Source organism: Salvelinus alpinus, chromosome 9 (genome assembly GCF_045679555.1).
Source record: "Salvelinus alpinus chromosome 9, SLU_Salpinus.1, whole genome shotgun sequence".
Classification (NCBI taxonomy): domain Eukaryota; kingdom Metazoa; phylum Chordata; class Actinopteri; order Salmoniformes; family Salmonidae; genus Salvelinus; species Salvelinus alpinus.
The window spans coordinates 43,087,791-43,109,604 of record NC_092094.1 but is presented as its reverse complement, the minus strand read 5'-3'; the positions used below and the strand labels follow the sequence as shown (position 1 = coordinate 43,109,604).

Sequence of the window (21,814 nt, the reverse complement as noted above, 5' to 3'; positions counted from 1 at the left end):
GTTTGGTTCACCCAACCGCTGGGTTGTTTGGTTGACCCAACCGCTGGGTTGTTTGGTTGACCCAACCGTTGGGTTATTTGGTTGACCCAACCGTTGGGTTGTTTGGTTGACCCAACCGCTGGGTTGTTTGGTTGACCCAACCGCTGGGTTGTTTGGTTGACCCAACCGCTGGGTTGTTTGGTTGACCCAACTGTTGGGTTGTTGAGATATGAACCAGCGCGTCAGATCAGAAGACTGGTGGCATAGTTAAGTAGGGGTGTGACTATTAGACAGTCATACACTTCTGCAATTGTCATTGAAGCTACAGAAATGTCAGTGTTTGACCTTAATAAGTGATAACTATGCAACAGACCAGATGAACAGGAATGGCATTTACTCTCATGGGTGGCTAAAAATGACTTCCCTAAAAGCACATGTAAATTCCATTGTTGGGATACAATAATTATAATAATATGTAATAAATAATCTTAGTAATGTCACAGGTGGCCAATAAGATCTTTCTTAATTAAAGCCACGCCTCCTGAAAATAATCGTTGAAAAAGACCCAGCTGCTAGGTCAACCCACTGAACCCAGCATGAGAATATATATTTTTAAATTTTGTCTTTGTTTAACTAGGCAAGTCAGTTGACGGCCAGTTTACAATGACGGCCTAGGAACACTGGGTTAACTGCCTTGTTCAGGGGCAGAACGTCAGATTTTTACCTTGTCAGCTCGGGGGATTCGATCTACTAACCTTTACGGTTACTGGCCCAGTGCTCTAACCACAAGGCTACCTGCCGCCCACTTAACTACGCCACCAAAAATACCCAACTGATGGTTAAATTAACCCATGTTTGGGTATTTCCATCAACCCAACATGTTGGGTTATTCACGCAACCCAATTGGCTGGGTCAAAATAATCCAACATGTGTTCTGTCTACTATTGAACCAGCGCTGGCTTACCGTCCGCCTGAGACTCAGTGCTGCTCCTCACACATTCCTCCAGAGACAGGGCTCTTTGGGCCTAGCGAGGGGAAACCAGCCCTCTTGTGTGGATCTGTTTATGCTAAAGTTCAAACAGCTGGACAGGCAGTTGGCTTTGCCTCTTGGTGCGTTTAATCGCTGGGCTATATTCACAAGACCCTTTCCTGAGTGTGTAACGCTCTGAGAAACAGAGTGTCAGCCAGGTAGTGGAACAAACCAACGCTCTGTTGCAGATAACGAAACGGAACCCTTAGCTCAGACTAATGGATAGGAGGCCTTTTTCATATACAGTAACTCAGGAAATGTGTTGGTACAAATAGCCACTTTGGGCTCTGCTAGTGTGTTGGAGTCACTTGATATTAATAAAAAAATTAATACTTACATGGCTTAATAATGTTGAAAGTGCTTAATCGTCAAATGTTACCAAGTCCTTGCCGTCTTAGACTTAGATCACAGCTGATCCTTCCGGACGTTTTGATGAGTCATTAGAGCTATGGATGGAAGACAGGCTATCTTTTTTAACGTCCTAGAAATATATGCAAAAGTCTGAGACATGGAAGGAAACTGGCATCTCAGGATGGACAAGCAGAGTGGCTGATTGGATGAGGTTTGGATTTTGGAGGCCATAAATCTAGAGGGACGAGATTGTTGTGCGTGTGTGTGTGTGTGCGTGCGTGTGTGTGTAGTGGCTCCCAAAGCTCCGTCTCTGTAGTGACAAGGCTGTGATTTTGCAGCGATGTTATGATGACGTTGCTGATCTCTCGCTCTGTCAGAGTGCTGACAAAGCCTGTTGCTGCAGTCCCCACAGACTTATTAAGTCTTGTTTTTGTTCTCCCCCATATGGAGAGAAAGTCATCAGGTCTTCTTCTTCACCGGGGAAGTTACTCCCTTACTCTCACTGTTATTTATAGGGTGTTAAGTCTAGAAAAAAGTTGATTTGTCTTCTAGAGTCGTTCTATAGATGTTTTGTTTTGTAGAAGTTGGAGGGATGGATATGATGATGTCATCTGTTTGGGATGAAGCTTGTTTTATTGCAGCTCAATAATAGGAGCCTGACTGTATGAGTAGAGTATTGCAGTACGCTATTATAGCTGGAGAAGATTATGATCTAAGTGCACATTACTTCAGCAAATCTCCCTCCAGAGATGCCATTTTCCTGATTGAACTCAGACCGCCTATGTCTCTCTCAGACATACAGAGAGCTACAGTAGCTCCCACTCTACCGTAATTTACAACTTCATCAACGTAATAGATGAAGTCCGTTCTGATATTCCAGCCAATGCCCTCATGCATGCGCTTCCCAGTAACAACCAGTGGCTCTCCCGGTGTGTGAGGACCTCATTACAGGCCAGGGGCAGGCTGCAGCTCAGAGCACTCAATTAGGCCCTGAGCGGCCGGGCCCCCACAACCCCCTTCCACCCCCGCCGGCCCCTGTAGGGTGGGCCCCATGCCAGGGTCAGAACCTGGGCCAGGCCTGCCTTCTTTGTGTGGCAGTCAGACCAAAGCCCCAGCCGAGAGCCCAGCCATATAGTAGGATCACATCCTGCAGTAAACACCACGCAGCTGTGTGTGTGTGTGTGTGTGTGGTGTGTGTGTGTGTGTGCGTGTGTGTGTGTGCAGATTAAGGCCGACCTCATCCTTCCACTAACACAGCACACACAGCCAGTTGAGTAGGTCAGGACATCCGCTCAGATCAACACAGCACAGCCCAGCAGCACTATTCTGGACATCAAAAAAGATGAGCCACTTTATTAGACTCTTCACTATTCAGCTGGCTAGAATGAATTCAATCTGAGATGCAACGCTTCATAGGCCTTCAACTCTACATCTTAGTTCCGGAAGATAGTTCAATGAAGACCATTGCTTGGTTGGTGGTGAGTGTGTGTCTCTAGTTCTATATATCATAGTCAGTGGTCGTGATTGAGGCTGATGTTATTTGAGTGTTCAGAACCTGAAGTCCATGGGATGGCCTCCCATCTCCCTCAGCCTTAAACCCCTTGAGAAGCTGACCCCTGATCTCGGGGAGATGAGCGGGAGATGATGTGGTGTGTTCTGTATGTGGGCAGTGCAGTGAGGGAATTATGCTGGTCAGATATACAGATCAGGAAAGCATTAAAACATGTCCTTCTGGCGGGTGGAGTTTTACTGAGGCATTTGAAAACAGGTAGGAGAAGCCATATGATTTGGTCGGGAAGTGTGTGTGTGAGCGCACGTATGCACGTGTGCTCTCTCTCTCTGTGGGTGTGTGGTGAGTGTGTGTGGTATGTGGCAGGCCTGAAAAAGTCCACAAAAGGTTTGAGGTCATCCGTTGTTAAAAATGGCTGATTATAAACCTTCTGACACTCATCCCCCTGGTTAGGGCTGATCCATTTTGCAGCCATCCCCCCTTTTCCCTAATCTCTCTCTGTCTGTATTCCCCCCCTGGGCAGGTTCAACATGCCCCACGATGACAACCCCAAATGCAGGGAGGCAGGCATGAAGCACCAGTATCACGTCATGGCGCCCACCCTCAACTACGACACCAGCCCCTGGTCCTGGTCCAAATGCAGTCGCAAGTACATCACAGAGTTTCTGGAGTAGGTACCTCCCGCCCCGTCCCTTTTTCTGCAATTATGAAACACGATGTTCAGGATGCCATCATTCTCATAATGTACACATTTTCACAGATATACAGATCCTTTTCACAGATATACTGTTCATTATGGGCCCCATTCAGACTTGAGATAAGTTGACTTAATATAGTCAAAAAAAAGTTTACTTGAGTCCATGTTTTATTTACTTACTTCTGTGTTAAGTCTACTCAAGTCTGAATCGGGCCCTATGACTTTTAGAGATACATTAGCCACTGTAATAAAACGTTCTAATATCTTCCCTTTTCATTGGAAATGCAAGACAAAAAAAATACACAAACAAAAAGTGTTTGTATTCTTGTGACATAATCTGGTAAGCAACCTCTGCTACCTTCTCAGAGAGGGAGAATGTAGAGCAGCGTAAACTGTGTTATTGCTTGGTGTGAGACCGCATTTCCTGTTTGAAGCTGGAGTCTTCCTGGGGTGACCTGAGCGATTGATCCTCCCCCTGCTCCTCCTCTGTCTCTGCACTCAGGCAGAACCAGCTCTTGAGATGCTGGACAAACAGTCATTTAGTCGCTGGCGTGCTTTCCCCGCGAAAACGGTAACGCGGGGCAACGGCTCATTCAGCGGGCTCCAAAGCCAAGCGGTGGCCACCAACCTCTTCTGAAGGGCTTCCCTTTAAGATGGGAAATGTCAGTTATAATTAGATTTTCCCTGGACGTGACCCTTTGATCTCTCCTCCCGCTTTGTTGATTGTGAGGCTTCACAAAAGGCTGCCTTGTTGACGAGTTGCATCTTGGGAAGCGAGCGGTCGCTCCCATGCGAACGCCTCCTGTCGAGGCTGTAAGGTTATGTGCCCGACGCGCCCCGCAACTGTGCTGCATAGTTTCCTACCAGCGGATGAATCCATTCACCCAGCTTTGAGTGTTTGACTTGAACAATTCTAAAAGCAAGAAAAAGAAAACTCCTTTTCATTTTTTACTGCAGAATATTTTTGTCTAAATGTCAGCGGTGTTAAGCAGGCTGAGTGTTCAAGCACTCGCTGTGTGAGCGAGAGATAAATGTCAATGAGTCAGCGAAACTTTCTCTGCTGCATGAAGAGACGAGCTGATTTGTTTAACAGTGGCCATATTTCTAAACAGTTCTGTGTGGCTGTGAAGAGGAGTGCAGGGTTCAGTGTGGAGGAGCCTCGGTGCTGGGAAAGGCCCCTGAGAGCGAGGCCCACTGCTTTTGAAGTCTGCGTGGCTTCAACAATGATCTAAACGGTACCTCCGCTGTCCAATATGCTGGTCTGGTCAAGTACATCACTGTTTTGACTACTTATTCTTCTCTGAGAGCTCTCTAATGCAAAACACTCTCATGTCAACTTAAAGATGGAGGGACACACTACCTCTCAACCCCTCTTCAGGAGCCAACCCCCCTCGTTCTTATTTTTGTGTATGTGTAATAATGTGAACTCTGAGAGCTGAGTGGAAAGTGTCTTTGGTGTTCTTGTTGTTATTTTGTGTAGACCGTGATATAAAGACACTATTCATTCCGCTCCTGGCAGCCCGCCAGCTGGTATAAGCCACTAAACCTATATAAAGATAAAATTCAAATCTCTCTGTGTTGCCACCCACTAATTGATGTGTACACCTGTGTGGAGACCACATAATCATTAATACAGGCCAAGGCTATCATTTTCCATTCCAATGCCAGGCGCACACGTTGTGAATTATCCTAACCACACACCAACATCAGATGTCTCGCTAGTCGCTACCCAAAACAGTTAAAAAGATTTCTCACGTTTTGGTACCAAAATCCTCAATTAATTCAAAATGCGTCTTCTGTGAAAATGATCTTTTGATGACTCTTTCTTTTCCAGTTATTTCAGTGTTACAATGGCAATGACTGTTGTACTGTCAGGTCCAAAATTATTGGCACCCTTGATAAAGATGAGCAAAAAATACTTTATAAAATAAACGATACAAATACTGAGCGATGCTGTATACAAAACAAAAGATTATTAATAAAATTGCTGAAAGAAATAGATTTTGTTTAACAGGTTATAAACCAAATTCTCAAAAAGATCCTTGTTAAAATGATTGGCACCCCCGTTTTCAATTCTCCGACACCCTTCCCTTGCTACAATAACGGCACTGAGCCTTTTAGGGGGGGGGGATCTTAGACCATTCCTCGATACATAATCTTTCCAGATCCTTGATATCATTAGGTCTATGCTTATGGACTGTTGTCTTCAATTCAATCTACAGGTTTAAATGGGGTTCAAGCCCGGAGACTGAGACAGCCATTGCAAATTGTTGATTTTGTGGTCAGTCATCTGTCCATAGCCCTGGTTCCAATCACAGTGCCAATGCAGTTTAGCAAACTCAGGTATTTACATCTGTTGGTGGCTCTCAACTATAGAAGGCTGGTGGCACCTTAATTGGGGAGAACGGGCTCGTGGTAATGATTGGAGCAGAAGGAGTGGAATGGTATCAAATACAGGTGTTTGATGCCACTCCATTTGCTCTGTTACAGCCATTATTATGAGCCGTTCTCCCCTAAGCAGCCTCCTGTGGTCTCAATACTGGCTTTTCTCTGTCAACTCTTCCAAAGAGGCTATTGGCTTAGAGGTTTGGAGACTTGGTGACCCAAAGATGCGACAAAGTTCTGTAATACTCCAACTTTGGCCCTTGGTCTTTTCTTTGCCTCCTGATCCATCTTCCTCACTGTGCATGGGGGCCGAGCTCCCTGCCATCCAGGATACCGACACAACACAAACACACAGACACACACATACACACACACTTTTACACTCATCATTGGCTGCTGCTACTCTGTTCTTTATTTGACTCCTATTATTATCTATCCTGATGCCTAGTCACTTTACCCCGCCTTCATGTACATATCTACCTCAAATACCTTGTAGCCCTGAACATTGATCTGGTACTGGTACTTCCTGTATATGCTGGAGCTCCATTCTTGTGTATTTTATTCCTTGTGTTACTATTTTTCTTTTTATATATTTTTTTAAACTCTGCGTTGTTGGGAAGGAACTGTATGCAAGCATTTCACCCGTTGTATTCGGCGCATGTGACAAATAAAATGTTATTTTTGATTTGATTTGACAAGATATACTTGCGTCCAATACCAGGCAAGTTTGCCACTGTTTCGGTTGTTTTGAACTTCTTAATTGTTTACCTAATAGTGGTAAGTGGTATATTTGTTTTTTAAGGTATTATTTTGTACCCATTGTCTGATTTATGGAGGTCAACAACCATTTGTCTCTTTTCAGATTTGTCATGCGTTACCACATTTTAATACCCCAGTGAAACAGTAAACCATGTAAGGCCAAAATACAGATCCTTAAACTGAGATTAACTTTAAAAAAGTTGAATATAAATGCATATTTTATTTCGTTTTATTTTATAAGTATCTTCAGGGGTGCCAATAATTTTGACACCTATCTTTTTGAGAAAAAAAGATATTAGTTGTTAAACAAAATCTCTCTCTCTCTGAATAATGGTATTTGTATAAAATAATATATCTCCCATTTATTTTTAGAATTCAAAATGGCTCAATATTTGTATTATTTATTTTATACAGTCTTTTTTGCTCATCTTTATCAAGGGTGTCATTTTGGACCTGACTGTATATCTCCCTATGAAAAGGGGAATCACTCCAGTACTGTTTGCATTGAGTTTAATCCAACTGTGCAACAGGGATGTGCTGTGTCATTCATACAATGCGTCAATCATACATCTGACATATGAGCAGCCTCGTAGCGGCTAACAGCGCACAGGGAACAGTCTGCCTTTATGGAACTCATTAGAGAGCAGCTTCTTATGACGAACTCTGAGAGATACCTATCGGTCATTTTCTAAATGAACTCACTTTTAAAAAGCCTCCCAACGGCTGCCACGTGTAGAACCGCTGTCGTTGCCAGAAGGGAGTCGTATCACCTGTCTCGGGCTCTGCTCAGTCCCTTAAAAAACAGCGTGCCTAATCGAAAAATTGCTGCTTTTTTCCCTCCTATCCGTCCAGTTTTTAATCACAGGCCCATATGGTTTCTGGAGTTCTGATTAGACAATGACAACCTGGTGAAAGAAGCTTGAGTATGAGGCATCATCTCTTCTCATTCTTCTGGACTCAGAAGACAGATAGACAGACCACTGACCTTATAGCTTTAATATGTGGCGTCTCTCTCTCTCTGCTTCTCATGGCCCTGACGGACTGACTGACCCCGTCATAGCTTTCATCATTTGTCTCTTCCCTTGCTCATTGTTAGGCAAACTCATTCCACCAAGCACTTATAGTCTTTTCTGGCTACAAAACCAATGGTTTCTTACAGTGTGTGTGGAAATGAGGGAAAACCGAAACAGTATCACAAGATAAGCCCAGGTAATTACGGTCCTCCTCATATCAGCTGGTGGTGTACTGTAGTGTACACACACACAAACACACACACACACACACACACACACACACACACACACACACACACACACACACACACACACACACACACACACACACACACACACACACACACACACACACACACACACACACACACACACACTGTAGTCTGTATCTAACAGGTGCCTGAGCTCAACACAGGGTACAAATTGTAAGAGAAGTGTCGACATGTCATGTAATTACACACATTATAGGCTACACTGTTTCATCCCCAGTTTCTTTTTTGTTTTGTGTCGCAAAATAAATACAGAGGAAAGATCTTTTGAGGAAGGGTTTACATTTGGTGAATGGCTGTTTGACTAGGTTTTGTGACCATGCTTTTAACATTGTCTAACGCTTAGTGCTTCATTCAGTGTTTTGGGTAAATAGCCCTGCATGCAGTACATTTTATCCAGCTGTGCTCTGTTGTCTTTTTGTGTTGCTGTAGGGGTAGGGTGTGGCTGACACACAATCTATCATTATAATAGTTCTGGTGAACTAGCCTGATTTATGCTAACTCAATGAATGTACTTCAAATCCTCTGGGGGGGGTTTTTTGCACAGAGAAATGTCTGTTAAATAAACATGTGGTTGGGACAGCTTTGTGTCTGTATGGAAATGCAGCTTTATTCCCTCTGTGTGATGGTGCCTGCCTCCGGTTTCATGGTGACGGCATTAGCTAATATATCAGGTCACTGAGGGGAAGTGGTGTCAGTTTCACTGTTAGGTAACACCACACACCAGAGCAGACCACCCACATGGGACAAGGTGCAGTGTACATCTGAATATCATCACTCCTGGAGATGTTTGACTTCCAATTCTAAATGTCAAAGAAATGACACATCGCCTACTTTTTCTCATACGACTATTGTACGCCTCTTGACAGGAAGCTCTTGGTGTGAGGATGCAGGAAGCAGAGCAGGAACACTCGGATCACCTTAATACACCTTTTACACATGTTTATTTCCTGTTTGTGAATGTGTGCGTGTTACCTTCCACCTTTCAGCACAGGGTATGGAGAGTGCCTATTGGACGAGCCAGTGAGCAGAACGTACGAGCTGCCCAACCACCTCCCTGGTCAGATTTACAACGCCAACCGGCAGTGTGAGCTCATGTTTGGCCCCGGCTCCATGGTCTGCCCTTACATGGTGAGCCGGGTTGCATTCTGTTCCTCTCAACCAAGTGTCTCTCAGGGCGGCACCCAATTCCCTATGGGTGTAGGCAATTCCATAGGGCTTTGGTCAAAAGTAGTGCATTATATAGGGAATAGGGTGCCATTTGGGATGTGCCCTTAGTCCCTCTATTATCTACAGAAAAAGGGCCTCAAACAAACGCCCTTGGAGAAGGATGTTATATGCTTCTAAGGTTCTAATGTGTCTTGTCTGTGATAAGGTGCTGAGATGATGAAGTCATAACGTTACATAGACAACACTGTAGGGCCCAGTCAGTGTTTTTCATGAGCTGTCTGTATGACGGACAGCTTTGGTGGTTTCATGAGACAATTGGCTTTGTTCAGGTTTAACAGACTGCTGGGAGGCAGGTTGATTTCCTTCAGAGCAGCACACGTTCTCATGTTGAACATCCTTTAAGGCGGGAATGAAGAAATGGTTCTCTTGCCGGTCACTTACCCTGTGGGCTCGGCCCGCTCTTGTCTGGTTGGAGACTTCTGGAGTCATGGGTAGCTAATCTATAGTGACAGTAACAGCTGCCCAGGTGGCTGTAAAAGTGACCGTGTAGTTTGGTTCCTAGTGGCTGAACTGTCCATAAAGTCTGTTACACATCTCACTGGTACAGTACAGGTCTCCTGTCTCCTGTCTGACTGTCAATATTAGGGATTTATAGTTTAGTGTAAAACAATTGAATGATTCTCATGCAGTGGGCAGTGGGATTTTGTAACATTGTTTGATTCTTCCTTCCTCACTCTGTCTCTCCCGTTCTCTCTCCAACGTGTCTCTCTCTTCACCCTTTCTCCCGCATGTCTCTCTCTCCCGCATGTATTTTTGTCCCCCTTTCTTTCTTTCTTTCTTTCTTTCTTTCTTTCTTTCTTTCTTTCTTTCTTTCTTTCTTTCTTTCTTTCTTTCTTTCTCTCTCTCTCTCTCTCTCTCTCTCTCTCTCTCTCTTTCTCTCTTTCTCTCTCTCTCTCTCTCGCTCCACGTAGAAACAATGCAAGAGGCTTTGGTGTACGAGTGCTGAGGGGGACCATAAAGGGTGTCGGACTCAGCACATGCCCTTGGCTGATGGGACAGACTGTGGACATGGAATGGTAGGACAGAATGTTGTATTTCTTGCGTTGGATCGAGTAATGAAGTTTAAATGGAGGGTAGGATGACAAACACAGTGTATTATCTACTGCAGTATTACTGTAATACCACTGTTCATGTTTTGCATTTCTGTTATCAAAGAGCATATTTCAAACAAAACATTCAAGCGAGTAACCTAAAGCTTGAACATTAGCCTTAACCATGCTCTGAGGCCCCTACATTCATTAAACCTCATGTTCTCACCGCCTTGGGATACTATGCTAATTAGCACTGTGGCAGGGGTGGTGGTGGGTACATAGTGAAAGGTACTGAGGAAGGTGCTCAGGGAAAGAAGAGTAAGACAGGGCTGGGGGAGAAGGAGAGGTGAAATCGTTGGGGAGAGGGGGGGTAGAGAGGGGTTAGATGGACTGAAGGAAGCAGGTTAGCGTTTTTCATCATAAATCTTGTCCTGGAGACTGCTCTGTAAAGTGTTCCCTAGCTAGCACAGCCACAAAGTCATAAAATCACATTTTAAACATAACCTTAACCCTAACCTTAACCACACTGCTAACCCTAATCCTAACCTTAAATTAAGAAGAAAAAAATGTTTTTATGAATTTTTACAATATAGACAATTTGGACTTTGCAGCTGGCCTTTCTAAGGGGAAATCGCCCAGTTCTGCTTCCAGGACAAGACTCATGACAATAAACGTCAACCTGCTGGAGGAGTGGGGGGATGATATGGGGCTGGAGGAATGGGGGGATGATATGGGGCTAGAGGAATGGGGGGATGATATGGGGCTGGAGGAATGGGGGGATGATATGGGGCTAGAGGAATGGGGGGATGATATGGGGCTGGAGGAATGGGGGGATGATATGGGGCTGGAGGAATGGGGGGATGATATGGGGCTGGAGGAATGGGGGGATGATATGGGGCCGGAGGAATGGGTGGATGATATGGGGCTGGAGGAATGGGGGGATGATATGGGGCTGCGGAGAAGAGAGAAGGGTGAGATGGTGTTTGGTCAAAGAGTGAAAAGAGGGGACATGGGGAGAGAGGGAGATAGAGGAAGAGAAAGGGAGGGGAGCAGTAGAGGTGAAGGCTCGGGCACTTTGAAAGGAGATGCCGCCCGCCCGCCGTTCACAGTTGAGTCACCAAGTTGTGAACCCGTGACCCTAAAACCTCTTTAAAAGGCAGGTAAGTGGGTCAGTGGACAGGCCATAACAGAGCCCAAGGCTGAGGCCATGCAGCTCTACACTCCCTCCACTCTGCTCAGCTCTGTTCTGCTCAGCTCAGCTCACACAATAGACCTCACATCAATGATTCCAAAAAGGAGGAGAGGAAAGAGGAGGAGGGAAAGGAGGGAGAGGTGGGCTAGGGGTGATTGTATGTGGTGGTGGTGGGTGAGAAGGAGAGGACCTTATCTTCTAGTTAACTCTTTCCCCCCCACTGTAAAAAGTGAAATCTAAGCAAGCGTAAATATCTTACATAAATTTACTTAAATGGATACTTTGGGATTTTGGCAATGAGGCCCTTTATCTACTTTATCTATTTTAGCCTAAAAAAAGGCTAAATACAAGCAATTTATTTAATTTCAAGATATTTTATCTTTTTCAATATCTTGAAAAATATATTGGTAAAAAAATAAGATAAATTAAGGTAAATATAGAAAAATACCACAAAAAAAATATTGGTAAAAAATAAGGTAAATTCAGGTAAAAAATCTTGAGAAATTTCTTGAAATAAGATAAATGACTTGTGTTAAACCTTTTGGGGGTTAAAATAAGCAAAATTAATTAATCAAGTAATTCATCTTATTTCAAGAAATGTCTCAAGATTTTTTACCTTAAGTTAAAGTATCTTGAAAAATATCTTGAAATAAGATAAATTACTTGTATTGAGCCATTTTTTTGTTAAAATAAGCAAAATGATCCGCCAGTGACGTTAGATACTTTATCTTGGTAAGAAAAAACAAGAACTAGCACTCTATGTAAAATATATTGAGTGTGTTCCCATGTAAGCAGTATGTTCCACAATCTCTCTGTATTTTTCCCCCTGTACCATCCTGTTAAGGCTTGGATTACTACACTTAAATGAAGATAAATTAACTTGGGATGGCTAACATCTTAATCCAACCAAAACAGCTGCAGTATAATGTCGTGGGATATCAACTCTAAATACCTATGTGTGTCATTAACTGTGTTGGATTGTGGGAATCCGTCATGAGAAGACTCTGCGTTATTTTGATCACACCTGATTGATTGCCATGACGACCTGTATATATATATATATATATCCTTTATCTTCTGTTTTATAACCTTAATACCTACAGTGGGGAGAACAAGTATTTGATACACTGCCGATTTTGCAGGTTTTCCTACTTACAAAGCATGTAGAGGTCTGTAAATTTTACAGAAAAAATCCAGAAAATCACATTGTATGATTTTTAAGTAATTAATTAGCATTTTATTGCATGACATAAGTATTTGATAACCTACCAACCAATAAGAATTCAGACTCTCACAGACCTGTTAGTTTTTCTTTAAGAAGCCCTCCTGTTCTCCACTCATTACCTGTATTAACTGCACCTGTTTGAACTCGTTACCTGTATAAAAGACACCTGTCCAGACACTCAATCAAACAGACTCCAACCTCTCCACAATGGCCAAGACCAGAGAGCTGTGTAAGGACATCAGGGATAAACTGTAGACCTGCACAAGGCTGGGATGGGCTACAGGACAATAGGCAAGCAGCTTGGTGAGAAGGCAACAACTGTTGGCGCAATTATTAGAAAATGGAAGAAATTCAAGATGACGGTCATTCACCCTCGGTCTGGGGCTCCATGCAAGATCTCACCTCGTGGGGCATCAATGATCATGAGGAAGGTGAGGGATCAGCCCAGAACTACACGGCTGGACCTGGTCAATGACCTGAAGAGAGCTGGGACCACAGTCTCAAAGAAAACCATTAGTAACACACTACGCCGTCATGGATTAAAATCCTGCAGCGCACGCAAGGTCCCCCTGCTCAAGCCAGCGCATGTCCAGGCCCGTCTGAAGTTTGCCAATGACCATCTGGATGATCCAGAGGAGGAATGGGAGAAGGTCATGTGGTCTGATGAGACAAAAATAGAGCTTTTTGGTCTAAACTCCACTCGCCGTATTTGGAGGAAGAAGAAGGATGAGTACAACCCCAAGAACACCATCCCAACCGTGAAGCATGGAGGTGGAACTACGGAGTCATTCTTTGGGAATGCATCTCAAGGTTCTGCGAAGTGGCCTAGCCAGTCGCCAGACCTGAACCGCAATGAGAAGATCGTTGGATGGGAGCCATGTAAGTCGCGAGATCTTGGCCAGAGACAGCCTCCGAAACCTTAGTAAGAGCATCTGGAGATAGGTCTGTATGGAGGAGTGGGCCAACATGCCAACTGACCGCAGTGTGTGCAAACCTAGGGCAAGAACTACAACATCTCAAGGTCCTGGAGTGGCCTAGCCAAATATTAAGTTCTGCTTTTCTGATGTATCAAATACTTATGTCATGCAATAAAATGCAAATTATTTACTTAAAAATCATACAATGTGATTTTCTGGATTTTGGTTTTAGATTCTGTCTCTCACAGTTGAAGTGTACCTATGATAAAAATTACAGACCTCTACATGCTTTGTAAGTAGGAAAACCTGCAAAATCGGCAGTGTTTCAAATACTTGTTCTCCCCACTGTATGTGTTTAGAACATAACATACTATGGAACATGACTTATCCCAGGAGTCAATTGCCATAAATCCTGTTTAATCTATCTAATATAAATTGAAGAACGATCTGGCCTTAATGGCCATGTACTCTTATAATCACAGCCAGAAGATGACTGGCCACCCTTCAGAGCCTGGTTCCTCTCTAGGTCTCTTCCTAGGTTCTTGCCTTTCTAGGGAGTTTTCTGCAACTGCAGTGCTTCCTCTTCGAGGATTTTGACTGGGTATCTGTATAGCACTTTGTGAGAACTCCTGATGTAAAATGGCATTTTTAAATCCGATTGATTGATTGAGAAATTCTGGCTTGTTCCCAGAGTATCCACAATAGTATCCTACTGCATAACAGGTCTGTCTTTGGGACATACTCAAGTACAGTATTTTCGCTTCATTCACTTTAAATGCTTAAAAGAAGAACACAGAGGGTTTTTTTCTGCCATTTTTCATCTCTCTGGTGCCACCACCTTTTGTATGATGCTGAGGGCTTGGTGTCATCTCCAAATGGGGGTGCTTTGAAGTGGGGGAAGTTGAAAGAGAGGGGCATCCCATTCCAGCACTCACCTGCTTCTACTGGAGCCTTTTATGTGGAGAGTGTCACTCTGCATTGTTCTATGTGCATGTGAGTGGTGGGTATGTTTCTGTATCATATTTAGATGGTTTTGAGGCTCTCTCTCTCTCTCTCTCTCTCTCTCTGTCTCTGTCTCTGTCTCTGTCTCTGTCTCTGTCTCTGTCTCTCTCTGTCTCTCTCTCTCACTCCCTCTGTCTGTCTCTGTCTCTCTCTCTCACTCCCTCTATCTCTCTCTCTCTGTCTCTCTCTCTTTGTCTCTCTCTCTCTCTCACCCTCTCTCTCTCTCTCTCCCTGTTTCTCTCTCTCTCTCTATCTCTCTCCCTGTCTTTCTCTCTCTCTCTCTCTTTGTCTTTCTCTCACCCTCTCTGTCTCTCTCTCTCTCTCTCTCTCTCTCACACTCTCACTCCCTCTATCAATTCAAGTCATTTCAATTCAAGGGCTTTATTGACATGAGAAACATATGTTAACATTGCCAAAGCAAGTGAAGTAGATAATAAACAAAAGTGAAATAAACAATAAAAATGATCAGTAAACATTACACTCACAGACGTTCCAAAAGAATAAAGACATTTCAAATGTCATATTATGTCTATATACGGTGTTGTAACGAAGTGCAAATATTTAAAGTACAAAAGGGAAAATAAATAAACAGAAATATGGGTTGTATTTACAATGGCGTTTGTTTTTCACTGACTTTTCTTGTGGTAACAGGTCACTCTCTCTCTATCACTCTCTTACTCTGTCTCTCTCTCTCAGTCGCTCTCTCTCAGTCGCTCTCTCTCTCTCTCGCTCTCAATTCAATTCAATTCAATTTATTGGCATGGGAAACATATGTTAACATTGCCAAAGCAAGTGAAGTAAATAATATACAAAAGTGAAATAAACAATCAAAATTAACAGTAAACATTACACAGAAGTTCCAAAATAATAAAGACATTACAAATGTCATATTATGTACAGTTGAAGTCGGAAGTTTACATACACCTTAGCCAAATACATTTAAACTCAGGTTTTCACAATTCCTGACATTTAATCAGAGTAAAAGTTCCCTGTCTTAGGTCAGTTAGGATCACCACTTTATTTTAAGAATGTGAAATGTCAGAATAATAGTAGAGAGAATGATTTATTTCAACTTTTACTTCTTTCATTACATTCCCAGTGGGTCAGAAGTTTACATACACTCAATTAGTATTTGGTAGCATTGCTTTCAAATTGTTTATCTTGGGTCAAACGTTTCGGGTAGCCTTCCACAAGCTTCCCACAATAAGTTGGGTGAATTTTGGCCCATTCCTTCTGACAGAACTGGTGTAAATGAGTCAGGTTTGTAGGCCTCCTTGCTCGCACAAGCTTTTTCAGTTCTGCCTACAAATTTTCTATGGGATTGAGGTCAGGGCTTTGTGATGGCCACTCCAAAACCTTGACTTTGTTGTCCTTAAGCCATGTTGCCACAACTTTGGAAGTATGCTGGGGGTCATTGTCCATTTGGAAGACCCATTTGCGACCAAGCTTTAACTTCCTGACTGATGTCTTGAGATGTTGCTTCAATATATCCACATAATTTTCCTACCTCATGATGCCATCTATTTTGTGAAGTGCACCAGTCCCTCCTGCAGCAAAGCACCCCCACAACATGATGCTGCCACCCCTGTGCTTCACGGTTGGGATGGTGTTCATTGGCTTGCAAGCCTCTCCCTTTTTCCTCCAAACATAACGATTGTCATTATGGCCAAACAGTTCTATTTTTGTTTCATAATTTCTCCAAAAAGTACGATCTGTGTCCCCATGTGCAGTTGCAAACCATAGTCTGGCTTTTTTTATGGCGGTTTTGGAGCAGTGGCTTCTTCCTTGCTGGGCGGCCTTTCAGGTTATGTCGATATAGGCCTAGTTTTACTGTGGATATAGATACTTTTGTACCTGTTTCCTCCAGCATCTTCACAAGGTCCTTTGCTGTTGTTCTGGGATTGATTTGCACTTTTCTCACCAAAGTACGTTCATCTCTAGGAGACAGAATGCGTCTCCTTCCTGAGCGGTATGACGGCTGCGTGGTCCCATGGCGTTTATACTTGCGTACTATTGTTTGTACAGATGAACGTGGTACCTTCAGGCATTTGAAAATTGCTCCCAAGGATGAACCAGACTTGTGGAGCTCTACGATTGTTTTTCTGTGGTCTTGGCTGATTTCTTTTAATTTTCCCATGATGTCAAGCAAAGAGGCACTGAGTTTGAAGGTAGGCCTTGAAATACATCCACAGGTACACCTCCAATTGACTCAAATGATGTCAGTTGGCCTATCAGAAGCTTCTAAAGCCATGTCATCATTTTCTGGAATTTTCCAAGCTGTTTAAAGGAACGGTCAACTTAGTGTATGTAAACTTCTGACCCACTAGAATTGTGATACAGTGAAATAATCTGTCTGTAAACAATTGTTGGAAAAATTACTTGTGTCATGCACAATGTAGATGTCCTAACCGACTTGCAAAACTATAGTTTGTTAACAAGACATTTCTGGAGTGGTTGAAAAATTAGTTTTAATGACTCCAACCTTAGTGTATGTAAACTTCAGACTTCAACTGTATATATACAGTGTTGTAACGATGTGCAAATGGTTAAAGTACAAAAGGGAAAATAAATCAGCATAAATATGGGTCTCTCTCTGTCTCACTGTCTCTCTCTCACTTAGACTCATCCTACTCACCTTACCATCTCCTGGTCTTTCATTCCATAGATACTGTACCCTCTCACTCTTTGTACTCTCCCTCTCTATGACCTCTCTGTCTCTCTTTCTCAGGCTCATGGGGTTTGGGTTTAGGGTCTGTGGGTTAGTGGACGGGCTGGATCCTGAGCCTGGTCTGGGGCCCCTGGCTCTGAGGTGTGAGAGGGCCCCTGGTGAGGGAGGTTTTAAGTCTGGGAAATTGTGAGGGCTGTTTGGGGAAATGCAGCAGGTATTGTCTTATTAACCAGAGCTGCTTCTTTTACTGGCATTTCTGAACCTAACATTAGGCTCGACCTGATGTGTAATTTAAACCATTGAAAGGAAACATAGTCTCATAAATATTTACCTGAATGTGTTCCAAAAAGCCCTGAAGAATTTATGAATGCCTGTCAACACTTTTTTCTCCCCGTTAGATCTCATCCAAGGTGAAACGTATTAAATTAAACAAATCATAATAATGTGGAGTGCCTCTAAGTAAATGAGGCCAGCTTGCAAGTCTTCTAAATAGAACGTGAAAAAAATGTGCGTTTGTGTACATCAGTAAGGAACTGGGGCACTATGCTGAGCTCATGTTGTGCTCTCTAGTATGCTCTCTCTCTCTCCTCCCGCTCTCTGTCTCTCCAAACACTCTGTCTTTCTCTCCCACTCCCTCCCTCTCTCACTATGCTCTCTGTGCGCGGCAGTCCCTCTCCTCTTGTTGGGCGCTGGAGTGAGTAATGTGGTCATGTGACCCTTGGCGGTGCTTCTGTCATCTGGCCCAGTGGGCCGTGTGTTAACAAGGGCATCCCATCACTTGTTGTCTATAAATACCGCCACCATCCTCCTCTCCTCCTCCTCCTCGCGTCTTCTTCAAAAGGGCCCTGCCTGTGTGTGTAGCTCTGGGGCCAACCAGCGCGTTCAATCAGGGCATGTCAGCCCAAAGGCAGGCTCTCAATTTGAAGAGAACAGCCTTCCCTCCCTCACTGCCTCTCTTCTCACCACGCAGGGCAGGCAGCCTCACAGAGGCTTGGTGGGTGGCGAGAAGAATGCAGCCCTGACTTGAATGAAGCAAATGTGCTGTTGTTGTTGCCCACCAGTTATTAAGCACCTTACCCAGTGTTTAGGCCTGAGTGTGCGGCTGAAAGAAAACTCTGTTGAAGTTTTTTTTGTGGGTTTTGTTCTGCTTGGTGCGATAGATAGAAATTTTAATTGCGTTTAATTTCAAGGCCGTCAATTCTTTCGAGTTCTGCATTTTAGTTGAACTATAACGCTCCGGACTTCTTTCCGAAAGGTTGTTTTGAATGACTCGTGTCAAAGAGCCAGAGAGGAAGTCCTAGTTGTATTATTCCAATCAGAACATTCCTCATAACTGCAAGCTGCTCTCCTCTCATTTCAGCCAATTAGAGAGCGATAGTGAGGTCTTGAAAAGCAGAGCCAGGCTCAGGCAGAATAGAATGTGTTGGCTGAGGCGGTGAGTGTTGGCTCGGCCCCCTGGCAGCCAGACACGCTAGTGTCGTACGATGCTGCCTGTGAGCTCAGGCTCTGGAATCTCTGACTCGTATCAATATCACTCTCTGCTAATCTCTGGGATGTTTCCACTTCCCATCATCACAGACCTATTGCTTTGGCTGAACAAGTGGATTGTTGTTTTGCTAGCTCTCTCCATCATGTAATTTCTATGTATAATATTGTACGGTAGGGATGGAAGCTTATGGCGACAGAGGATGGATTTCATTTTGATTGGATAACAGGAGGTTGCTACATGACTGAGACAAATTAGGATATACTATGTCCTTCTTCACAATGGACGTTTTTTTAAGCATGCTGTGTACAGCATATATTTTCTTCCTATCTAACTTTCCGATTTGAATCCACATATTAAGACAATTTAATACCTGAACATGAACATTATGAAGCAATTAACTATGGAATAATCCAGAGATATGTGCCTGAAGAGGAAGATGTAGCCTAATTTGACCCTAGGTTGAAGATACCCAGGTTAGGACAACCTAATCATTCATTGGGGAAGCTTTTGAAAATAAACAGATTCATGGGACCAGCGCTGATGCTAACTAGCATCGCTAGTCCCATTTCTTAGAATTCTTCCGCATTTATGCAGCAAGTTATGGGATATTAGAATCCTCTTGTCTTAACCTTTGTTATCTTCAGCCTAGGTTTGAGTCTGTCTATGTGAAATGAGAGAGGAACAAACACCAAAGGTAAAAGTATCGGTACATGTGAATGGAACAGCTGATGGGCAAAACCACTCATTCACACTAATGATAACCTTCCACTGCTGCGTAGAGAGGATGGAGTGAGGGGTTGAGGGGGTGGCTCTCAGCTTGTGGTTGCATCATCCCTATAAGCCCCTATCTCACCTCTTAGAGTACAAGGAAGAGAGGAGATACCGTTTCCCATGATGGTTCACATCTCTCCACAAGGTTATTGTTTGTTGTTAAATAATATTCGGACCCCGAACATAAGACCACTATTGGAAATACCATCCACTTCAACCTCTGCTTGAATACGCAGTAGGGGGAAACAGCGCCACTGTCCGCCACACGATCGTTGTTATTGTTTTTGTTTTGTTGATGAAGCAGCACTGCAAAAACAAATATCGTTCCTAGATTTTTTGTATTGTATTGAAATAATGAAGTAAAAATTATTACAGCCTCATTCTAAAATGGATTTTTTTTAAAATTCTCCTCAGCAATCTACATGCAATACCCCATAATGACTAAGTGAAAACAGTTTTTTAGAAATGTTAGCAAATGTATTAAAATGAATAACAGAAATACCTTATTTACATAAGTATTCAGACCGTTTCTTATGAGACTCGAATTTGAGCTCAGGTGCATCCTGTTTCCATTGATCATCCTTGAGATGTTTCTACATCTTGATTGGAGTCTACCTGTGGTAAATTCAATTGTTTGGACATGATTTTGAAAGACCTAGCCATGAAGTCGAAGGAAATGTCCGTAGAGCTCCAAGACAGGATTGTGTCGAGGCACAGATCTGAGGAACGGTACTAAAACATTTATGGAGCAATTAAAGGTCCCCAAGAACACAGTGGCCTCCATCATTCTTAATTGGAAGAAGTTTGGAAACACTAAGACTCTTCCTAGAGCTGGCCGCTCAGCCAAACTGAGCAATCAGGGGAGAAGGGCCTTGGTCAGGGAGGTTACCAAAAACCTGATGGTCACTCTGACAGAGCTCCAGAGTTCCTCTGTGGAAATGGGAGAAACTTCCATAAGGACAACCACCTCTGCAGCACTCCACCAATCAGGCCTTTATGGTAGATTGGCCAGACGGAAGCCACTCCTCTGTAAAAGGCACGACACCCCGCTTGGAGTTTGTCAAAATGCACCTTAAGACTCTCAGACCATGAGAAACAAGATTCTCTGGTCTGATGAAACCAAGATTGAACTCTTTGGCCTGGCACCATCCCTACGGTGAAGCATGGTGGTGGCAGCATCATGTTGTGGGGATGTTTTTCAGCGGTAGGGACTGGGAGACTAGTCAGGATTGAGGCAAAGATGAACGGAGCAATGTACAGAGAGAGCCTTGATGAAAACCTGCTCCAGAGCGCTCAGAACCTCAGACTGGGGCGAAGGTTCACCTTCCAACAGGACAACGACCCTAAGCACACAGCCAAGACAACGCAGGAGTGGCTTCGGGACATGTCTCTGAATGTCCTTGAGTGACCCAGCCAGAGCCCGGACTTGAACCCGATTGACCATCTCTGGAGAGACCTGAAAATAGCTGTGCAGCGACGCTCCCCATCCAACCTGACAGAGCTTGAGAGGATCTGCAGAGAAGAATTGGAGAAACTCCCCAAATACAGGTGTGCCAGGCTTGTAGCATCATTCCCAAGAAGACTCAATGCTGTAATCGCTGTCAAAGGTGCTTCTACAAAGTACTGAGTAAATGTGAATACTTATGTAAATGTGATATTTCAGTTTTTATTTTTAATAATTTTGAAACAATTTCTAAAAAAACTGTTTTTGCTTTGTCATTACGGGGTATTGTGTATAGATTGATGAGGGGTGAATTTTTTTTTTTAATCAATTTTAGAATTAGGCTGTAACATAAAAAAGTGAAGTGGTCTGAATACTTTCCGAAGGCACTGTAAAAATCCCCTTTCTCCTTTCTCACCTTGCACCTCTACAAGTCTGTTGAAGCAGTAGTATGGATATATTCAGCATCACTCAGCCGTATGATAGAGTTATTGGAGATCTGTACCATGCTAGCATAGCCTTGGAAAGTAGGGGTGCTGGGGGTGTTGCCTATTGTTTTATTGGTTTTTACTTTCCTAAAACAATAACTGTCCTCCTCACAGTTCAGCTGTCAAAGATTTAAGCACTAAATGCATCAGGCCGATGCATGCATAGACCTTTTCCTATAGGCGTAGGTGTCCACTGTATAATATTAATATAGAAAAAATGTATATGAAGGAAGCTTAGAGAGAGATTGAGATATGCCGGCGACATGCTATGACACCAACATGCATTTCTTTATCCTTGTCAGATTGGCTAATGTGTTTGCTATACAGACATAGGGGTACAGAAAAAGGCTAATATTCTTATTTTCTT

General features: G+C 43.4%; 1 protein-coding gene across 1 annotated transcript in view; it reads left to right on the top strand.

Annotated features, from left to right (window-relative positions):
- The window catches only part of LOC139530149 (A disintegrin and metalloproteinase with thrombospondin motifs 20-like), a 135,114-nt gene that overhangs the window by 34,911 nt on the left and 78,389 nt on the right, over window positions 1–21,814 (top strand). The window contains exons 9-11 of the mRNA XM_071326289.1: window positions 3,394–3,540; window positions 8,983–9,124; window positions 10,135–10,239. Of these exons, the coding sequence (XP_071182390.1) occupies window positions 3,394–3,540; window positions 8,983–9,124; window positions 10,135–10,239 (394 nt within the window). The remainder of the gene's footprint in view (window positions 1–3,393; window positions 3,541–8,982; window positions 9,125–10,134; window positions 10,240–21,814) is intronic.